Below are 22091 nucleotides of genomic sequence, written 5' to 3' on the forward strand. Positions count from 1 at the left end.
TAATTATGATTAAGATCAAAGCAAGATATATTCCTCTGATATAGTCAACTGGTCTAAAGTAATTCATTGTTTGAAATTAAACTGGTCAAGACCAGTAATACCAGTAATTCTGATGATGCTGATCACGTGGTTAACCTCATTTGCATATTTCCTATTTTAAAAAGAAAAATCAGGATTTAGAATGGAATATCCTTGCAATGGCACTCATTGTTGTTTAAAAACTTTCCAAATAAGTGTGTGAACTAATTCACAATGAAAATGTGTAATTTCATATATCACATTTAAAATAACAGCAGAAAAATGAATTTACTAACCATCTTTTCCATCACATTTCACTGACAATGGTATATAACAAACCAAATGCATGTAATAAATTGATCCAGTAAGACCAGTACGAGGACCAGTTCGACCAGTTTGAGGACCAGTAGAAAATACCAGTAAAAACCAGCTTGAATTGGATACCAGGATGAAGACCAGTGAGACCAGTAACAACCACCAGAAACAAGACTAGTATAAAATTCCAGTAATTCAAGACCAGTTTAATTTTTAACTGGACCAGTAAAATTTTAACTGGACCAGTATGACCAATTAGACCAGTAAACCGATGTTCCAATTTCCAGAGTTACCAGTTAAAATTATACTGGTCTTAACTGGTCCAGTGGAACTGGTTTTTCCTTCATGGGTAGGCCTATATGGGAAAGTGATCCATACGCCTACTAGGCCTACGGGGTAATTAACAAGAAGAAAAACGAATGTTTATGATGCATGGCAAAAATATTCAGATTGACTGATTGCCAAATAATAATAAGAATACCCCCCCCCCCCGATATTCGACAGAGAACCCCCCCCCCCCCCCCTAATTTAGACAACGATCAGGTGACGCTTTCGAACTCTCACGTGATATCGGTCAGCTGCGCGCACGTGACAAACAGATATCATATCCCATGTACGTACACACACGGGCTGCGATCGTTCCTAGTCCCGGGACGCTAGACTAGTCACAAATGATATCAACTTTTCTGAGTTTTTAAAGGATTTGGCCCGACTTCTGACGTTGCATGTACTGAAGGACAGTGGAAGGCATCATCAGTTAGTTGCTGAAAAATTTCATTCAAGTCAAAGGTAACTCAAACTCAAAGAAAAAAGCTAAAAAAGATGAAGATGTCATGATGATCCATTCACAATCAGTGAATCACACTGAGCTGACACTGACATAGACTGTTTAGACATAGGCCTAGTCATGATTCAATCGATGCACTCAAGGCTCAACCTCGTTCGTAGGATGAGTGGCTCAAGCCAAGGGTTCATTACCACTCACACGTATTGCGAGGTTAGTATTATCAGTATACTAACCTCGCACCATGAACCACTTTTGGCAGTGGATTTCTAGTGCCGGTGGGTCGCGCGTGCTGGGATCTCACTTCTGAAGTTCTGGTGTCCACAACACATGACTTCTAATGTTACGTTCTATGCCTATGGCTTGATTTTTCTGTGTGCAATTTTACTTTGCATACTACTTACTAGTAGGTCTATACTAACATATTTTCAGTAAAAGCCCTGATTTTAAATTGAGAGACACACCTACTTAGCCAGGCGGCTTCTAGAGAGTAAAAATCATTTACTAACGAGTAACGTAAGGTTACTCTCATACGAAGCCAGGGAGTCCTCCCTATTCATCTACTCTACGACTACGTGTACCGCAAAAAACCCTGAAACTTTCGCCCCCGAGATTTCTACTTTCCTTCTAAAAGATCTAGCTCTAAATCATGTAAATGGGATAAAACTTCATTTCCGACATTTCTACGCTCTCGTTGTTATTTTTAAACAAGAATTCATCAAAAAAAAATAAAAAAATATTGTGAAAAGACGGAAGAGACTTGCCCGATGTTTACGCCGCCATCTTGTTTCTTATTGTACTTCCCCAACGTTACGGACGCTCGATTTTTTTTGATGAATTCTTGTTTAAAATTAACAACGAGAGGGTAGAAATGTCGGAAATGAAGTTTTATCCCATGTACATGATTTAGGTCTAGATCTTTTAGAAGGAAAGTAGAAATCTCGGGGGTGAAAGTTTCAGGTTTTGGCTTCCTTTGTGTGGGTCTATGAGATAGAAGCCCTGGCTTCGTATGAGAGTAACCTTATGTTAGTAAATGATTTTTACTCTCTAGAAGCCGCCTGGCTACACCTACTCGACTTTAAATCCTAGTAGATATATCCTATAAAAGAAAAAAAAAAGAGGAAGGAAAAGAAAAAAAGAAAGGAAAAAGAAATAAATATTTGAATTTTACTTTATTCATTTACTTTTTTTTTTCCAAAGAAAACAAACGTTGATAATAAAATATTTATGATGGCGATAATAGTCAAATTTGACTGGTTGCCAAATAAAAATAAGAACCCCCCCCCCCCCCGGCATGTAATGTAATGAACCCTTGGGTGAACATGCCGCCGTGCACAGGAAAATCAAGCCAAGGGGCAAGGCACAACGCATGCATATTATGTGCAACACTTCCATGGGATAATACAACTAAAATTAATAAAATAATTAGAATAAAATAATTAATAAATATTTATTTATGTCACTTACCAAACGATGTGATTCCAATTTTTCTCCAGTATTAATTTTTTTTTTTTTTCCATTTTTTCTTCTCAGCTCGGACTGTTCTCGTCGACAATAGTTTATGCGGCGATTCCAAATTTTTTTGTCTAAAGAGGGTGAGCGATTTATATTCAAAGACACTACAAGGGATAGACCAAAAGCTTCGGTCTCTGTTTTGGTTGTTCCGCTAAACCCCGTTGGCTCCACTCACCAAATACAGAGACCGAAGTTCTAGCTCGATCTGTACAGGGACTCAATGGCCATATGTTTATGTATTAAGTTTGGATAAACAGGGAAGTGAAGTTGCGCGACAGCCGAAGTAAGTCGCTGTTTTTTCCCCTTTTAAGATTTTTTCCCCCCGTTTTGGTGCATTTCAGTCCAAAAGGGAATAATAACCTTTATTTTGGTACAGTTCTTTTTATATATTTTTATGAAATAAAGACAAAAATCGATGAGCCCCATCGGGGGGAATTTGCATTGTAAGTCCCCTAATGGCGGCGGCACGCTAGCGAGCCGTCTGTGTATGAGGAGAAATAAAAATAAATAAAAATGTTTAAAAAACTCCTGGAAACAGACGGCTGCCAGCTGTCTATAGCCTATACAAGGGAAAGACTAGTTAATAGGTACCTTAACTATTTTACATCCAAATCTATGCAAAACATTACGTGAAGTCCATGAAGTTAATGCTCACGTGAAGTGTCCAATCTTTTCATTTTATAATACTATAGACTTGCAGGCCTTAAATTTCATCATTTTTAGGGCAAGGCCAGTTTGGCCTTGAATACCTCATATTTTGGAGGGCATTAAGGCCACTACAGAGGGCACCACGGCCAAAATATTTTTCCAAGAAGGGCATCGAAGTCCAATCTGTTTAGGTATCCTTTTTTTTAGATGTCAAATGTACTTACTCTTGTACGGGGTGCTACATAAAGGAAGTGAATTTCAATATAGATCTAGTTGGAAAATACTTGCCTGAATATATATTTCACTTGCCCCCCAAAAAACTTTCAAAGCAAGATTTTACCGCATCAAAAGAAAGTAGTGTCGTTCTATGTACATGTACCGTTGCCCTTTTCCTCTTTTTAACATGAACTGATGCACCTTGTATTTGTAAAATATGTCATGACTGAAATTAGTGTGTTGATATGCCAATTTAATGATTTCCTCTCTCATATATATTTTCATGTACTTTGGTGACCATGGCACATAATAATGAAAAAAGAAAGAAAATAATGGAAGAAGAGAAAGAACGAAAAGAAAAGGGAGAGGAAGAGAGAAGGAAGCAAAGAAAAAAATTAATGAAAGAAAGAATGAAATAAAAAAAGGAAATTAAAAAAAGAAGGAAAGTAAGAAAAAGAAGGAAGGAAAGAAAAAACAATGAGGGACTTAAAGAAGGAAAGAATGAAGAAAATAAATGAACACAGAAAGGAAGGAATGCTAGGAAATGATCAGAAACAAAGATAGATGGAATGGAAAAGGGAATTCAGGAAGGATAGGATGAAAAAAGAAGGAATTGGAAAAAAGGAAAGAAAAATCAGGAAAGAAGGAAAGAAAGAACAAAGGGGGAAAGGGGAAGGAAAGAATGAAGCAAAGAGAGAATGAAAGCAAGAAAGGAATGGAAGGAAAGAATGAAAAGAAAAAGTAGAGGAAGGGAGCAAAGAAAATTTTAAGGAAAGAAAGAAAAACGGAAATAAAGAAAAAAGAAGGAAAGTAAGAAAAGGAAGGAAGGAAAGAAAGAAAAATGAACAGAGAGAGAGAGAAAGAATCAAGAAAGAAAAACTAGGAAAGATGGATGGAACAAAAAAGGCGAGAAGAAAGGATATGAAGAATGAATGATAGAAAAGAAATAAAAAATGAAAGGAAGAAAGAGGGAAAAAAGTTAAAACTTCAAGCAAACAAAGAAAAATGTAATCATCTAACAATAATCTTACTAATATTTGGGTTTTTTTAGATATATTTTTAAAATTGTTTTAGAAATGAATAACATTTCAAAGGTAAAACATTGCGGCAGCATCACACGTACACAGGCATCTTTTCCCATTACAAGTTCGCACCGATAACAAGAAGACTCGAAACAAAAGGCAAAACAACTCAGAAACTCAAAAACTAGCTCCCATTACATCACCAAATCAGTAATCTGAGAATCCATGTACATTTAAAATAAATTTCCCTCCGAGTTGTGATTATTTGGGTGGAAAAACTGGCGAGAAAAGTCTGCAAAAGTACCACTGTGATCCTGCATGCCTGCGCTGCCACACACAGGCAGGCCATGCCACGTGGTGGAGCAGCTAGTATTTATGCTGACTTTGCGTGTGTGTGTGTTTGTGTGTAGATCACAGAATTAAGCACAAACTGGCTTGCAATTTGAATTGAGGGAAGTTGTTAACTTTGTTTTTGTTCTCTCTTGTATTTTTGCTTGTGAAATATGGGAGAACTTTGTAAACTTCAATCTCACAGTGAAAAAGGGCACAGCTGGTTTTGAAAAAAGGGCACGTAGGCCAGCTTGAAAAAAAGGGCACAGCCTTTTTGGCCGTGAATTGTTCATTTCTTTTAAGGGCATCACGGCCAGTTATAGGGGCATCGGCGGCCTGGCCGTCGATGGCCGTCGATTAATTTATGCCCTGGACTTGGTGGACCGTTAATTACAAAGCTTGTACTGCTTGTTTTGTTCAAGGCATGTAGATTTTTTCTATTTTTAAAAAAAATCAGTCATTTTTAATTATTTCAAAAAAGAGTGTTATGATCGCCAATAATCTTAAATTACGTTTTTGGAGGTATTTCATTTATTGGTGCCCATATTTATTCACTTGCGTGAGTTTGTTCAATAAAATGAAAAAAATTGACAGGTTAACATCCTCCAATTGTGTCAAATCATCAGCAGTTCTTTTTTTGAATACTATTCAAAGTTTTGTTTAATATGCCATTTTACCACCACAAGAGTGTGATAGACCTCAATACATGCGGTCTTGATCCAAGTTAACAATCAATCATAGTTACACAACATCAGCTCAGGATAGCCCTAAAAGACTCATTTTTGACCAGTAGCTTTTGATTTTCTTCTGTTTAGGAAAGAATAAGGCAGAGAAAAGAATGAAGTTGGCATCAATTTTGTACCTTTGCTTGAGTGCAAGCCTAGCTATTATCCAATCAGGATGCACTGCCAAGATCAAGGAGAAGTATTACCCAAACATATCCAAGAATGTGATTGCATCCGTGACCTATGACCCTTCCCAGGAGACCTTTGAACTTGTGGAAGGCAGGATCGAGAATGCAGTGGCATGGGCAAACTTTACAGATGCTATTAATCAGACAGGGTGAGCAAAAGTTATTTCTTGTGAAAGTTTAGCAATGAAATAGTCCTCGGACAAATTTGTTACTATATATATGCATTGGTGTCATTGTGACACCATCTATAGGATGTAGTCACCCATCACCTTTTAAGCATTGGTAATCTGCAGCTGGTGCATCTCTGACAATTCTGTCTATGCATAATTCTGTATTCTCAAAGGGGGGGGGGGGGTATGACCTCACATGCATAAGTTCTGTTTTCTTCTATCCCCCCCTCTTTCCCATGTAGTGAATTTCCCAATATGTCACTATTGCCCTGAAACCAGTGGGGGATCTAGCGAGAGGTTAGAGGGACACGTCCCCCTTTGATTTCTATAATAAATAAGTATTTACTTTTTTTTTTTTTATACCGTACTCATCAGTGGTCTTCATATTTACCCAGGGTAGTCACTTCAGTTCCGAAAACTGTTCTCCTAGCACGTCCTGCTTATTACCCCTGGCTTTAACTGGGCTGCCAAACCTTCATTTTTAACTCTTATTGTTTATGAATACATACATGTAGTAATACCTAACCCTCTTGATGTCAAGATCAATTTTCCCTTTAACCCTAATTTAACTGGGATGTTTCAGACCAGGTAGGGGGGTGGGGGTCAAATTGACCCCCTTCAGATCTCTACTGCTGATCGCCGTGAAAATTTGCACTCTCGTAGAGTCAGATGTAAACTGCAAGACTGTTAAATAAAATTTTCTAGAAATTGATTGTATCTTTTAAGTAATTAGTTATGCAAATAAGTGTATGAAATTTTGTTTTTGCCTTTATAGGTTAAGTCCACTCAAGGAAAATGTTGTTTCGAAACAATATAGAAAAATAAAACAAGCATAACACTGACAATTTTATCAAAATTAGATGTAACATAAGAAAGTTATGATATTTAAATGTTTCGCTTATTTTTCACAAAAAGTTAGGTCTATATGCACAACTCAGTGAAATGAATGCAAATGAGAGAGTCAATGATGTCCCTCACTATTTATTATTTTTTTATTGTTTGAATTATAGTTCAATTTTTACAGATTAACAATAAGGATCAACTTGATTGAACCATAAAATATGAAAACAATAGTAATTTTTTGTTAAGGTGGACCTGTCCTTTTAAATAACTTTAAATAGCTTGTAGAATGCTAATTTTTGGTGAAAATATTAGTTTTGACATTTCTTATTAAAATCTACAGAAAAAATGCCAAAACATTAATTTCCTATGTATTTTACTGTTTTGTGTGAATTTATTGAATTATGTATTTCTTTTTGTGATCATAAACAGCATAAAATAGATCTTTGAACCAACAAAAGTGCAAATAGTCAAACATTAAAGATTTTTGGTTGAAAACGCAATTTGCATTTTCACAACATTATGTTTTAGAGTAAATTTTGGTCTGACATGCACTTACAAAATGTTACATACTTTCGGAAACGCGTACCCAGGCGTTGCAAATGTGGTCTCAGAAGATGCGCAAGACTTGAAAGGAAAAAGTCACAGAGCGACATGTTTAAAAAAATTGTGTGGCAATTTACAATTTAGTCACAAAATTCATCTCCCATTTAAATAAGGGTTAAGTGTGTCTATTTTTTTCTTGATAGATGGTCTCATCTGACAGTGACAACCAATGGGTCTTACACTGATTCCATCCAAGCCTATGCTGCTGGTTTAGCTGAGGGTCATGTTTCTGCAACATTCATCTTTATGAATTGGATTAATACAATCAATACATTCTGTCAAGATGAGACACAGTACTGTCAGAAACTCAAAACCTTCCTGACTACAAACCTGGAATGGATGCAGCAGCAGATCAAACTCAAGTCTCAGGATCCATATTTTCATCAGGTAGATGATTTACTCATGATTTTTTCTCCTTTTTATTTTTAAACTCTAGGTGATATTTATGTAGAAGTTGATATTTTTCTTTTCTTGTCTTTTAATCTAGATTGAAGATGTTAGCTATATTTAAAACATTGTCAGGTGTGTTAGTATTGTTTATTAACAAAAGGACGAGACACTCTCTTGTCTAGATGTAGTTCAACTAAAAGTAAAGCAAGATATGATTCACCAATTATTTGAACATTGATATACCAATCAGACCATATTGCGGGCATGATGCCACATGTCATGAAAATAAGTCAGCAAAAATCAAACTCATAGTAAATCAATTGACTCTGTTTTCACTCAGAGGATCACAGAATGGTACCAGTTACAAACCTTGCTATGCGTATTTGTTTTCTAAAAGATTCAGTTCAATATATCAACATTCATGCAACTCTCAGCTCGTGTTTTACAGTACAGGCATGCACATACACTTAATGCTACACAATTTTTCATCGGGATTAGATAATCTGGTTATACAGATTTTATGGACTGATGGTACTACAGAGGCGCAATGTACTTTTTGTGTTATGAAAAGAATGTTTATCTACCAAAATGAATTATGTGAGTGTGAAGAAGTTAGAGGGGTGTATGAATATTATGGCCCCCTAGTCATACATGTATAGCAGAAACCTGACTGGGTTATTATGACATATTTTGTGTTTAGTTATCAGTTAAAAAGAAACAAAAGAGCATTTATAAGTCTTTAAAATGCCTCATGTAGGTTATAACATTTATTATTGTTACTGTACATTAGCTATGTTATTGATGAAAACAAGCCGTAGCTGTTCCATTAGCTGGAATCCTGTTCAGCCTCTTTCACAATTAGGGTTTTCCCCAGTATTTTACTATTGCTGAAAGGGAGGATAAGCAAGGAAAAGCAGAGATGAGCAGAATTCTTGCTGGATGATATGGTTAGGCCTTTTTGAGGTACCTGTATTAATTGCGGCTTATCAACATGATCTTATATTGAGCTATCTTCAGCATACATTTTTAATGAAGCAATAAATGCATTATCAAATTTTTGTATTCCTTTCTCTCTCATTTTTCCCTTCAGCTGAATCTTCTATTGCTACAGATATCAGGATTAGAGGATGGCTATTTAGGATTACCAGCTAATCCTCAGATAGACCTAGATCCATTTGGATTTCTGTAAGTATTCCCCACTCATTGTTTGTTTGTTGTCTGAGCCTAGACTGTGAATGGTCATTGGAATAATAGGAGACTCTTCCATTTTTTTTTAATTATGTTTAGTATGTATATTTATTTATGTCATTGAATATAAGCATTGTTAAAGGAGAATGAAACTCTTGGAGCAAGTTAGCTTTTGTGAAAGCAGAAAAATCAAAGAATAAGATCAACAAAAGTTTGAGTAAAATAGGACTAGCAATAGAAGAGTTATGAGCATTTGAATGTCGAGATCACTAATGCTATGGAGATCCTCCCATTGGCAATGCGACCAAGATCTATGATGTCACAGATGAACAACTCTCCCCTTTTGGACACTGAAAATATACCCCAAAACATCTCTTTTTGCTCGTTCTAATCATATGACAAACGATTCATCAATGATATAATGTTGTGAAACCTCTGTACTTGTCCTCTCATAAAGAGAACACAGGTCTCACCTTGTGAAAGACTCTATAAAAGTGAGAATATAAGTGAAATAAGTACTAAAGTAATGAGGGAGTTGTACGTGTGTGACATCACAGATCTTGGTCGCATTGCCAATGGAGGAACTACATGGCATTAGTGATCTCAATATTCAAATGCTCATAACTTTCTTATTATTCATTCAATCTTCCTCAAACTTTCAACAATATGTTTCTTTGATTTTTCTCTTTGATATGAATTCAGCTGGTTTCAATGGTTTCATTCTCCTTTAAGAGAATATATGATTGAATTAATGAATGGATGACGATATCATTAAATTAGGGAAAATTTTTCATAAACAGTTTATTAATTTGATGAAAGCAGATTTCCTTAATACATTATGGAGATATCAGAGAGATATAAGTCAGGCAAGACTGCCAGATGCATTCCACTTACAGATTTGTCATTAAGGACCCTTTTAATTGAATAACAAAGGTTATAACAATGTCAAATTCACATGTACAGGAGGAATCAAATTTTCAGATTGCAACCTATTTTTTTTTCTTTTTCTTTAAATTCTGTTCAGTCTCTTCCAAACCGGTGGTGATTTGGAAGATCTAGAGAGTGCCCTCAGCAAATCCAGGAAGCAAAGAATGCCTGGAGATGGGCATTGCTCTGCGCTTATTAAACTGTTGCCTGGCAACACGGACCTCTTTGCATCACATGACACATGGGATGGATACCAAGGCATGCTCAGGACCATCAAAAAATACAACTTTGCTTTTCATCTCACAGAAACATCTGGTATCTATTAATTATGTTCACGTTCAGTTTAATTCAATGGCTTTCTGTAAATATGTACATTATGGCAATTCCTTATGACTTGAGTAAAATAATTCCTTTAGCGATGTTTGCATTTATAACTGATTTATAGCTTGCCTTCTAACCTTAATGTTCAAAATGCTAACTTGGAAAAAAGACATTTATGCTGATGTTAACAACACGTTGTGACTTTTCCCCAAAGAACAACAAATAGGATTGATTATAGTATGATGTTGAATCTAATAGCAGTAATCAGTAAAATCATTAGCGTACCATCGGTCAGCGGGCAGATGGTCCATTGCAAATCTTGCAGTTTGAATTACTTCCTCACTTTTTAACCAATTCTCATTTTATTTGGAACACAGGTCTTGGAGTAAAGACAAATTTGTCAGAAATTGTGTAGCCATTGTTACCACATATTATAGCCAAAAATCCTGGAAAACTAATTGCGGATCAAACTACTTCCCCATTTTTCTGGCCAGTGCTCATGAAAGTTGGCACCAACATTCAGAACTTGGGTAAAGACATGGAAGATTCCTTTTACAAATGTGTTGGAAACTGCATTGCCATGGTAATGGCATATGAGCATCATCTTCAGTGATATTCCTAGTTGTGTTTAAAGAGGCATCATACATATAATGTTTTGATTTCTAGATGAAGTTATCCCCGGTCAAACAGCAGCCTTCTCATCTGCCCCTGGTATGGTTTTGTCTGGAGATGATTTCTACATTACCAACTCCGGCCTGGTAGGTATACCAATGACGAGTATTATGCAACCTTGGAAAAACTCAATCTAGTACTAAAGATTGGATAGATTTTGAGAAAGAAGACGGGTGATGGTGACAGTGAAATCCAGTATTGATTGAAAAAGGAAAGCTATTGAAAAATAAAACCCAAGATATAAAACAAGTTTTTGTTTCTATTTTATTTATTCAATTGGATATTTTTTCATTGAAACAGCTTTTTTGTGTGTTTGTGGAATAAAAGACTAATTTTTTAAAATGTAAAATATCATATAAATATTTGTGACTGGAAAAGCATGGGTCTATTGGAATTTGGAAATATGTGTTATAGCACTATTAACAGATTTTCCAATATGATAACACAAACTAAGCAATCTAGGGTATGTATTCTATAGAGCAGTTTTATGCCTACATGTAAACTGTTAAGGCTTTTTACTTACCGGGTATTCTTCATATATAAACTAAAGAGACTGATTGTGTATTATGGTATTTCAAGTATATATCAACAGGGTGTTTTATTATTAATCACTGTTTCATGTTTATGTTCTCTAGGTGACCATAGAGACAACCATCGGCAATTCTAACAATGAACTGTGGAAGTATGTCCAGCCTAGTGGTCAGATTTTAGAATGGGCCAGGAATATAATCGCCAATCGATTGGCAAAGAATGCATCACACTGGGCGGACATCTTTACAAAATACAACAGTGGCACGTAAGTCTAAATGCTGATGATGTCCTAAAGCATCATTATGTTAATAGATAACTCGGCATTTACCGTGTTTACATGTGATCGGCTTTTGGTTCAGAACCTAAAGCCGATGCAGAATCGGCTTTTGGTTTATCTTGCACCGCGTTTACACGCTGTCACAGCTCGTGGTGCAGAATCGGCTCGCGTAGCAAAAACCTGAAATGATCAGCGCACCAACAATATACGTCATAATAAAGACAACGCTGGCTGCGTGCGCTTACAAGTACGTCATAATGGTAAAGTAAATAAAATGCGCGCCAATTGCCGATGCAGCATCGGCTTTCTGTTTACACTTAGAAAGAAGCCGATTCTGCATCGGCTCGCGGTTCTGAACCTACTACTTTGGTCAGTGGTGCAAAATTGCAGATTCTGCACCGCGAGCCGATGCAAGTTAATCGCGTTTACACGCAATGAAAAAGCCGATGCAGAATCTGCTTTTTTGTTGCAGTGTGTAAACACCTAATATATCATGAAATTGGGAACCACCGTTCACTTTGTTTAGCAGCAGCACTTTATTTAGTCACACGCACGATTCCCTTTTTCCACCTTCATTCACTTTGCACACAAGAGCGCGCATACAAATTGACGGGTGGTTCCCGAAACCACAATTTGGCCGATAACTCATGGTTATGGTCACATCCAGGGACGTCAGTAGTACCATTCTTAATTGGGCCGTTGCCCCTCGGGAGAAGGGTAATATTGATGTCCCTTCGATGTGAATAGTTTTAGCCAGATCGAGTGCCATGGTGTATTTGTATGATTATTTTCTGTAAAATAATCAATATGACTGATTACCAGATATAAAGAAGGACCCCCATCCCACTATATATAAAGATTAATCTTAAACACGTGCACTCGAGATTACAATGTTGCAAGCCATACTTGAAATTAATTTGATTAATCACCACTCAGTGTGAGACGGCTCCTTGTGAATGTTTAGAATTAATCTTATCAGGTTGAGAAGATTCATGCAAAATTTCTCTTTAAATATCAATTGAACAGATTTATAGGATTTCAGTGAAAATTGATGTGCATGTATAATAAATAGGCATGAGATACCGGAGTTTCCCATCGCAAACATTTTGTGGATTTTTGATAATTTTTTGATTATTTAGAGAGAATTCAATGTAGGTTAATGCCGATATTTATTTTTGTTTGTTTTTAAAGGTACAACAATCAATGGATGATTGTTGATTATAACAAGTTTACTCCAGGTCAGACTCCTTCAGATGGACTTCTTGTGGTATTAGAACAAATCCCGTAAGTCATTTAAACCTTCCAAGGTCTTTCAGTTCATGCCTTCCAGTGTTACCAATGTCCAGAGCCTTCTTTGCTATTAACTTTTGTATAGATAGTTCGCATGGTTTGCAAAAGTTGAAAGATTAAAGATGAATTTAACTGAATAATGAATCCCAAGCGCATGGAAGAAAAAGGATTAATCAGTCAAACTACAGGTGAAATCCCAGGAAAACTGTAGTGTAGAAATAAAGCTTGCAATCAGAAGCACATTGATAAATGCACAGTGATTTTAAGTTTAGTGTTCAGTGTTGGTGTTGAGAGTGTGAAAAGGCTGCTGAACAGAGCTCCAACACCGATCTGGGTTCAAAAGAACGATACTGATCGTGTTATCAATAGCCTATGACTTACTTGACCTGAGCTGATTGAATATTATAATTTTACACTTGGACTTTTTTTTATTTGATCAAGCGAGGATCTTGAGATAGAACATGATTGAGATTCACTGTATGCCATGCCCATGGCCACTTTATATGTCAGCATTCTGCTTCAAATTGTATAGTATATTCTGACATGTTTTCTCTTTCATTTCATTTAAAGTGGAACAATACAGGCAGAAGACATGACATATTACTTGAGAGAGCATTCCTACTGGCCATCCTATAACATACCGTAAGTATCCCCATCACTATATGCATGCATGCTGAGATATAGAGTAAAAATTATATCAGATTGAAGCTCATGTAATCAAGCCAAAGACACTTGTTTGGTCTGATGAATTTTGATGGAATGCCCTTAAATTTATTAAAATACATAACATTAGAGATATGAGTAATAAGATCTACAAACGTTCACCCATTTTTCGATATTTTTTTTCGATATTTTCATAAGGTGTAATATGTTTTAAAGAAATCCTTGATTGACAGTATGATGGAAATGTAAAAACAAATTTCTCTGTGTGAATTGGAAAACTTTCTAACTTAAAAACTTATTCTATATCAGTTTCTAGCAATTTCAGTACTGCTTCGACAATTCAAGTAACAAAACCTGATGAGAAAATTGTTTAAAATTCATTGTTGCAAAATTGGTAATGCTAAGGCTCATTAACCCAAACTGTGATGAATGTAAATATCCCATAGACACCACAATACCAGGGATATGTCTAAGAAAGAGTTTTGTTTAAATCCATTAAATCAAAATCATGGACAACTATATGTGTCATAATATTCTATTAGAAGGTATGTGAACTGTCATATTGTAAACCTGATCCGATCAGTCGTAGCTACAGAAATCATTCAGGTCATTACTCTTCATCTAGGATGCATACACAGGCCTGCATGTTTTCATATTGTTCGCATCAAGGAGCACAAGGTGAAAACAATGACCCATGCACAAGTTTTCTTCATGTTGAGATCATTATGATTGCTTGGTTTTATCATGTTCAGGTTCTTTGAGGACATCTATGACAAGAGTGGCTGGCCTGCCAATAAGCGCAGGTATGGTAATTGGTTTTCATACAATAAGACAGCGAGAGCAAACATCTTCAGAAGAAATGAGACGGATGTGACTGATCTGAAATCTATGATAAATCTCATGAGGTAGATGAGCTCTGATTTAATTTTTGTTTGCTTCATTTCTGCTCTTTGTCCTGATTGTCTTTTCTCTTCTTCATATCGTCTGATTACCTTCAGACCAACCTAACATACAAGATTGAGATCAGTATCAGTGCTAGATCTTTAATTTTGGGCAATCAATCAATCTTCTACAAATTTACAAAGGCCAGGGGTGGTGCCAATTAAAAAAATAACATGATCCAGATCTCAACTCTAATCCATTTCAACCACAATGCACATGAAACATATTTTATTCTATTGTACGTACACACATACAATAGACCTCTATGCATCGCATTGCACACATCTAGCATCCATTGCACAGATTTCAATCACACTGTTGACATTGAGATTTTTAAAGAAAAATTATGGAGTTTTTTAACTGCATTTTCATTAAAAATATTCCAACAAACTAGCATGTTGCCTAATAAGAACAGACCACAGTAGTCATGTAAATGAACATATTTATTTTCATTCATTTTACACCTGTCCAGCTTTCTATAACTCAAGGTGGTTTTTAAAACCATCGGTTGAACCCATGGTTTATGCCTATTTCCTGTAGAAATTACACTTATTTACCACGTATATTAAAAGAATGTCCAATGCTGATGCGCGCTTTTGTCACAGTGCGCGAAATCGACGCCTGTTGCCATGGTTAAGTAGGCTATTTTATTCATGAGTCCACTGTTTAAAGAGTGGACTCATTAATTCAAAACAGTGCACTCATGAATAAAATAGCGTGGATAACCACTGCAATAGGCGTCAATTTCGCGCACTGTGACAAAAGCGCGCATCTACATTGGAAATTTTTTAATAGACGCGGTAAATGAGCGTAATTTATACTGGAAATCTACATAGACCATGGGTTCAACCAATGGTTTTAAAAACCACCTTTGTGAATTCGGGCCAGTAAGTTTACAAGCATACATGTAAATTTTGTTCAAGACTCACGTGTTGGTGGAGAAAATAATTTCTATTCATTTATAACTTGCACAGCTTTGTGTGTAAGCAGGGAACGTTACAAATTTCTATACAACAATATTAAAAGGTATGGAAATATGAATAGACATGAAGTCTAGAAGTACCCTGATTTACTATGAATAGATGGAAGTCTATTTACCTTGGGTAAATTTCAATAGCAGTGTAGTTAATTGGCTTTCTCTTTATTGCAATGGTCACTTCAGTCTTATTCAGGCTCATTTTTACCTTCAGGACATGTACTGTAAAACGCTTTTATTTTTGCGAGATTAATTTTTCGCACTGGGTGCCTTCAAAACATATTCGCGGGTTCTTGAATTCGCGCTGCACACTCCATAATCACAAAGTTACTTCCTTCTTGCCCATCTGTGAATGGTTTTAATTAACTTTTCAGCTACGAAATTGTATTTTCTGATTGGACAAAGATACCAAGTATTTTTACCACGTTTACTTCATTCAGAGTCTGGTTGCCTAGTTCAACATTCAGTGGTGGGAGAGGATTAAAGTTAAAGTCTACTCTCATCACTTGACATTTACTAGCATTCAATCTCATGTTGAGTTAATCAAGTGTGTTATGCGCCGTACTGATCACAACCTGTGTTCCAGCTTCACCTAGTGATGTATGACACTTCACATTCGGGACAAACCCAAGAATCTAGGAGCCAAGCGAAGGGATGACAAGAACAGCTTTAATGAATAGGATGAGGATTAGGATTTGGTTTTTTACATTTAGCCAAATCTGGACATTTCCATACAAGAAATAGAAATTGTATCCAGATCAATTACATTGAATGTTGTTTATAAAGACGCGGTAAAGGGAGCCAAAAGTCTTTATGAGCAAGTGGTCTTTATTGACAAGTTTTTTTAATACATGATTAAATGGAAAAATGATTAGGGAAACCAATCTAGTGGTCTTTATATGTAGTTGGTCCTTCCAAAAAGGTGGTTGATGAAGCAAATCTCACTATATTTTTAATTTATTTTACTGTTATAGAATTTGAAAATGAAGATAATGCACAATATATCAAAATTTAGTGCTGGAATTATATCTCTACCATTGAATTGTCCTTATTATAATTTATTACTTACACTTGAAACTTTGATTAAATATAATTTCTTTATATTCTTTTTCAGGTATAATAACTTTGAGCATGACCCACTGTCTGCTTGTGATTGCAACCCACCATACAGCGCAGAGAATGCCATCGCTGCAAGATCTGATCTGAATCCGGTCAAAGGTCACTATCCATTTTCAGCTCTTGGTCATCGTTTACATGGAGCTACAGACATGAAGGTAATACAGTTAAAAACCTCATGGTCAAGAGTTACTGACCCATTTCTCTCAATCAGTGAGTTTAAATCTAACTCCTGTGATTAATTGTCTTTTGCGAGAACTTTATCTTTTTGGGTTTGCTTGTTACAAACTCATTCATTGTCAATTGTGATGAAATAAGATTCCAGCTACAACCCTAGATGTAACACTTAGCAGGTCCTTCCATTGACTTTGGTTAGAAGTATATTGGTGATGTTATAGCAAACAGTTAACACTCCTGCCAGACAATTACATCTGTCCAACTATGGTTATATTATTATTCCCATCTCCACAAAGATATAGAGGGTTCATGCTTATACACATGTTCGTTGATCTCTCCCAAATGATCTCCTTTTGGTATATTAGATAGTGTTTCTGTCAAAACGTCACCTGAAGAAGTGCCTATTTAATGCCTCCTTTTCTTAATTGTCTTTTAGTCTTGTCTTTACTTCTTGCTGTATATTTTTCTTCTCCTTTCTTTCATTTTGCCTTTATTTAGCACTCTGCTTTAGTGGATCTGGTGCTTTTTACATCTATTATCATTGTTTACAGCTCTGTTTTAAGAATATATACTTAGAAAAGTTTTGTAAATGTTTATTTTACTAGGTAACTACAAGTTCAATGATGAAGAGTCTTTCAATGATTGCTGTTTGTGGACCAACCCATGATCAACAACCTCCTTTCCAGTGGAGCAAGTCTGAATTCAACCAAACTCTTCACCTAGGTCATCCTGACTTGTTTGATTTCAAACCCATTGAGGTGGTATGGTCTGATTAGACGAGGGAAGACATTGGTCATTGGGATGTTTGATACAATAAACATAAAAGAATTCAAGAGAATATATATATATATATAGAGGGTAACAAGATGTTTATTATGGGCCTAACCCCTTAATTTTTCATGTCACAGTAGAAAAGGAGGAGAGGAAGAGAGTGCAAGAGTGTGTGCAAGAGAGAGAGAAGAGGGGGGGGGGGTGCTAAAAGGAAGGTGGGAGAGAACTTTCAATGTTGTCCAGTCTTGATGAAGTCAGTGTTACAACATGAATACAACATATTAACTGATTTGTAATAAAAATAGGAACTGTTACCAAAGAACTTGTGGAGTTCACTTTTAACTGGAATTCTACACATTGTGATTCTACAGAATATTTGCAATTGTATGTAAGAGTAGGTAATAAAATGAGTATTGACAGAAGGATTTGAATTGAGACAGGACAGAATTTTGAGGCTGCAAGGAATAATCCAAAATAGAAAGAGGTAAAGGATTAAAACATGCACATGTAGATTTTAGAGTATTTTTTATTTTTTAATTGAGCACTGTGGAAAATTGTTGTTTAAAGGAGAAAAATTAAAAGAAATCAAATTTGTACTTGATTCTAATTTTAAGATTCTAATTTTAATTGTCACTGATGTAGATGGCGCCAAAATATTTCTCATGTATTTTCATATAAGGGGTATACAGTGCAGATAAAAAAAGTTTACACTTTGAAATAATCCTGTAAAATTATATATTTGTAATATCTTGAATATTTTTCCACGATATAACTGTTGAAAAATCTTTCCGCTTGAGTGGCCACCACTTGCTTTTGAAAAGTTCGTGAAAATGATTTGTGCAGAACTTGGAAATAGTTATATGAATAAAAGTAGCTAGGCAGATTGATTTGAAGATATTGTTTACCTTTTTAATTTGTTTCCTGCTCAAGACACTTCAGAGAGCGCCATTGGCCCCCCCCCCCCCCACACACACACCGAGGCTATCGTGATATGCTGTGATTCACATGAAATGGCTTAGGCTTGATTTTCCTTCATTGTCAAGTTTGGAAAAGTGTGGAGAAACTAGTACGGTATTAAATGAAGTATGAAATATAAACCCACTTTTAATGATAAATTATTGCTGGAGATGTCTGAAATAAACTTTTGTTTACATTCAGTTATGTCCTCAGATCCAGCTAGCACAAAAAAGATAAAGGTTGAGCTTACCGGTACCTCAGGTTAAAATTTTAATTTGTGTGGCAAAGTTGTTACAAAATGTTTATATGTATCTGGCTTAATTGGCTGAAAATGTAAAAGAAAAGTGTGAGAAATGTACCACAATCAGTTTGTTTTTGCCTTTTTTCCTTTACTCAGCGTGAAAATGAGCATTTCTGCACAAACCGTTTTCTGCGAGCTTTACAAAAATGCACAGTGCTCACTTAAGTGCAACAGTCTCTCAAATTTTTTACTTCCATTTGATAGATGAGACCGAAAACCAAGAATATATTTAAACGAATTATCCTCATGTTTTATAATTCTTAATTCCCAGAACCTTTTCAAAGTGTAAACTTTTAATTTATACGCACTGTATAACAAGAATATTACAAATAAATTTGACTACCAGTAAGTCAAATATTTTGAGACTACAGATATCTGTTTGAATTATATGAGGTATATAACACATGATTTGTATAATCTGGTAAAAAAACTGGACAGACTTGTGCCAATTTCTGACTTTTGGAGAGTTAACTTATTATGGAAGTTTGCCCATACTCTGAAATTGGAGGTAGTTGTGTGTTTCAATTCTGTTGGAATACATGCTGGAAATGAAATACAAATACCATTATGTTGGGGGGGGGGAGGTTTTGGAATAGATGGCAATTTCCTTTAAAAAAACTACAGAAAAAAAACCTTCTTTGATCATGTTAAGGCTTTCATTTCATGTTTGATCTTTGCATATTTTCCATGATCTGAAATAAATTATGTGCAATGTTGTGAGTGTAAAGAGGTTTGAGTGAAGTTAAAGAGGAGTATTTCACAGAGAACAAAATTGACTTGAATTGCTCTTAAATTGGGACCAACAGGTTTCACTCTAGTAGTCGGTCCTATGAAGAATGTGTGATTTGAGTGATATTATTATTTTGACAATGATACATCATCTTTCTATAACAATGATGGTGAAAAGTGGTTATAGAAGAACTGTCCTATGAGGAAAGGGGGTGCAAAGACGGTGGTTTCCTCATGGTAGAAATCTACCCAGGAAAGTGTTCCTTATATCTCTCCTACGGGTGAGAGGAACACTTGGCAGTGATGGCCTACCTTTTTAAAGGTCAAGTCCACCCCAGGAAAATGCTAACTTGAATAGAGAAAAATCAAACTAGCATAGTGCTGAAAATTTCATCAAAATCGGATGTAAAATAAGAAAGTTATGACATTTTAAAGTTTCGCTTATTTTTCACAAAACAGTGATATGCACAACTAGGTGAGTCAGTCGATGATGTCCATCACTCACTATTTCTTTTGTTTTTTATTGTTTAAATTATACAATATTTCATTTTTTATAGATTTAACAATAAGGACCAACTTGACTGAACCATATAGTAGTAAACAATGCTAATTCTACATGTTCAGGGAGTAATTAATTGTTGTATCACTTGACAATGAGGAGAAAATTAGAATATATCATATTTCATATAATAAAATACAAAAGAAATAGTGAGTGGATGATGTCATAGTCTCCTCATTTGCATACCAGCCAGGATGTGCATATAACTGTTTTGTGAAATTAAGCAAAACTTTAAAATGTCAAAAGTTTCTTATTTTACATCCCGATTTTGATGAAATTTTCAGTGTTATGCTTGTTGGATTTTTTTCTTTTTATATAAATCAACTTTTTGTTGGGGTGGACTTGTCCTTTAAGGTGTGATTTTAGTCAAATCTTAGTTCTTGTGATACTCCTCATACATCATGCTTTTCCCCTCATGGTGTATGATTTATGTATTGTCTTCATATAAACATTTATATTATGTTTCTCCATATAAAAATAGTACAAAGTATAACTACATCATAAAATAAGAATAGAGTTTAATGAATAAACAGTAAAATCAGAGTAGTATATTGATAAACCTTTGATTTATCTGGTTAGTGTGATGACTTGAATGTCTGATGAAGCTTGCAGCCATGCATGTGAAAGCTACAAAAAAAAAGGTAAAATTTCATGATTGTGAAAAAAATATTTTCTCAACGAAATATCAGTATTTTATGCATTCCAATCATACATGTCTCAATGGAATAGAGATCTTATTGGAAAATATTCCCCATATAAACAATGAAATTTCCCTGCTTTCGACTTCCTTTTCTAACATATGTCAGAACTAATTTTGGTGTAATATCTATGTATCCTTGAAATATATGCTCCATAATTATAAGCAAAACAATTTTTTTTTCATTCAAAGCCACTTTTGCAAAGTCCACATTTCACATTCTCATTGTTGTATACTAATGTGTATTTTTTTATTTTGAATGGAAAGTGAAAGAATAAAAATATTGTTTTCACGTAAATACATGGGTGTGTTTTTGTTGTTGTTTCATGAGGTCTGTGCATTTCCAAATTTTGAATAGATTTTACCAGTAAAGAACGTTTAGTAAACAAATTAAAGATATTCTCAGTACCTGTGTGTAATCTTTCACCTTATCTCCTATGAGATACTACTTCAGATACTTCTTTTAGTCATCCTGATGCATAGTATATATTTTTGTGTTGACATTGTTTTCTCAGATATTTAGGATATGTTCAAATTTAAAAATGTTCAAATGAAAGGACATCGATCATAATTTCAGAATATTTTTTCTAAGTCTCCTTTCTTTCTGGATGGCTCATAAGGTTTTTTTTTCAATTTTAGAATTGCCCTTTACTACTCTCCTGAATCTCATCCCAAGAAATAACAACTTGCCCTGAATCAATCAGATGCAATGATTAAGACAGATCACCTTGTGGAATGCTGCTAAGGGTTATTGAATGTTGCCATCACTGACAAGTTTTCATTCAATGACAACTTAAGATAGGTCATTGGTTTTGATTGGATAAGAAGCACTGTTGTAACTTAACCCTTAAAGGCCAGGGGGGGGCGGATTCCACCCCCTCCCCTCTATATTTTTTAACGATAAATCCGCCGTGCTATAACTCATAACTCGTCATGTCTACATCTTTTAGAAGAGATGATCAGATGACATGATCATGGATCCGAGATCTTGTCATCTGATCATCTCCTAAGGATGTTGACATGACGAGATCAAAGATCTTGTCATCTGATCATCTCTCCCACAGGATGTAGACATGACGAGATCCAAGATCTTGTCATCTGATCATCTCTCCCACAGGATGTCAACATGACAAGATCCGAGATCTCGTCATCTGGTCATTTTTTCTAAGGGATGTATACATAACAAGATTATTATCTGAACATGTGGGTGGCACTTATAAAGCTTTCATA

The 22091-nt window shown here is 35.4% G+C and overlaps 1 protein-coding gene across 2 annotated transcripts; it reads left to right on the forward strand.

Moving 5' to 3' along the window:
• Window positions 1-917: 917 nt before the first annotated feature.
• LOC129255009 (putative phospholipase B-like 2) lies at window positions 918-21164 on the forward strand. Of its 2 annotated transcripts, XM_064107253.1 has the most exons (13): window positions 924-1122; window positions 2651-2712; window positions 5664-5910; window positions 7521-7764; window positions 8858-8952; window positions 9980-10197; window positions 10870-10961; window positions 11511-11671; window positions 12875-12967; window positions 13544-13615; window positions 14389-14541; window positions 16669-16828; window positions 17453-21164. In XM_064107253.1, exons 2-13 carry the CDS (start codon window positions 2679-2681, stop codon window positions 17621-17623), a joined length of 1740 nt encoding a protein of 579 aa, XP_063963323.1. In that variant the 5' UTR covers window positions 924-1122; window positions 2651-2678; the 3' UTR covers window positions 17624-21164. The 2 variants fall into 2 exon arrangements, with proteins under 2 accessions (XP_054749532.2, XP_063963323.1); XM_054893557.2 differs by lacking the exon at window positions 2651-2712 and having other exon boundaries at window positions 918-1122.
• Window positions 21165-22091: the final 927 nt, after the last annotated feature.

The sequence above is a fragment of the Lytechinus pictus genome, chromosome 2 (genome assembly GCF_037042905.1).
Source record: "Lytechinus pictus isolate F3 Inbred chromosome 2, Lp3.0, whole genome shotgun sequence".
Classification (NCBI taxonomy): Eukaryota; Metazoa; Echinodermata; class Echinoidea; order Temnopleuroida; family Toxopneustidae; genus Lytechinus; species Lytechinus pictus.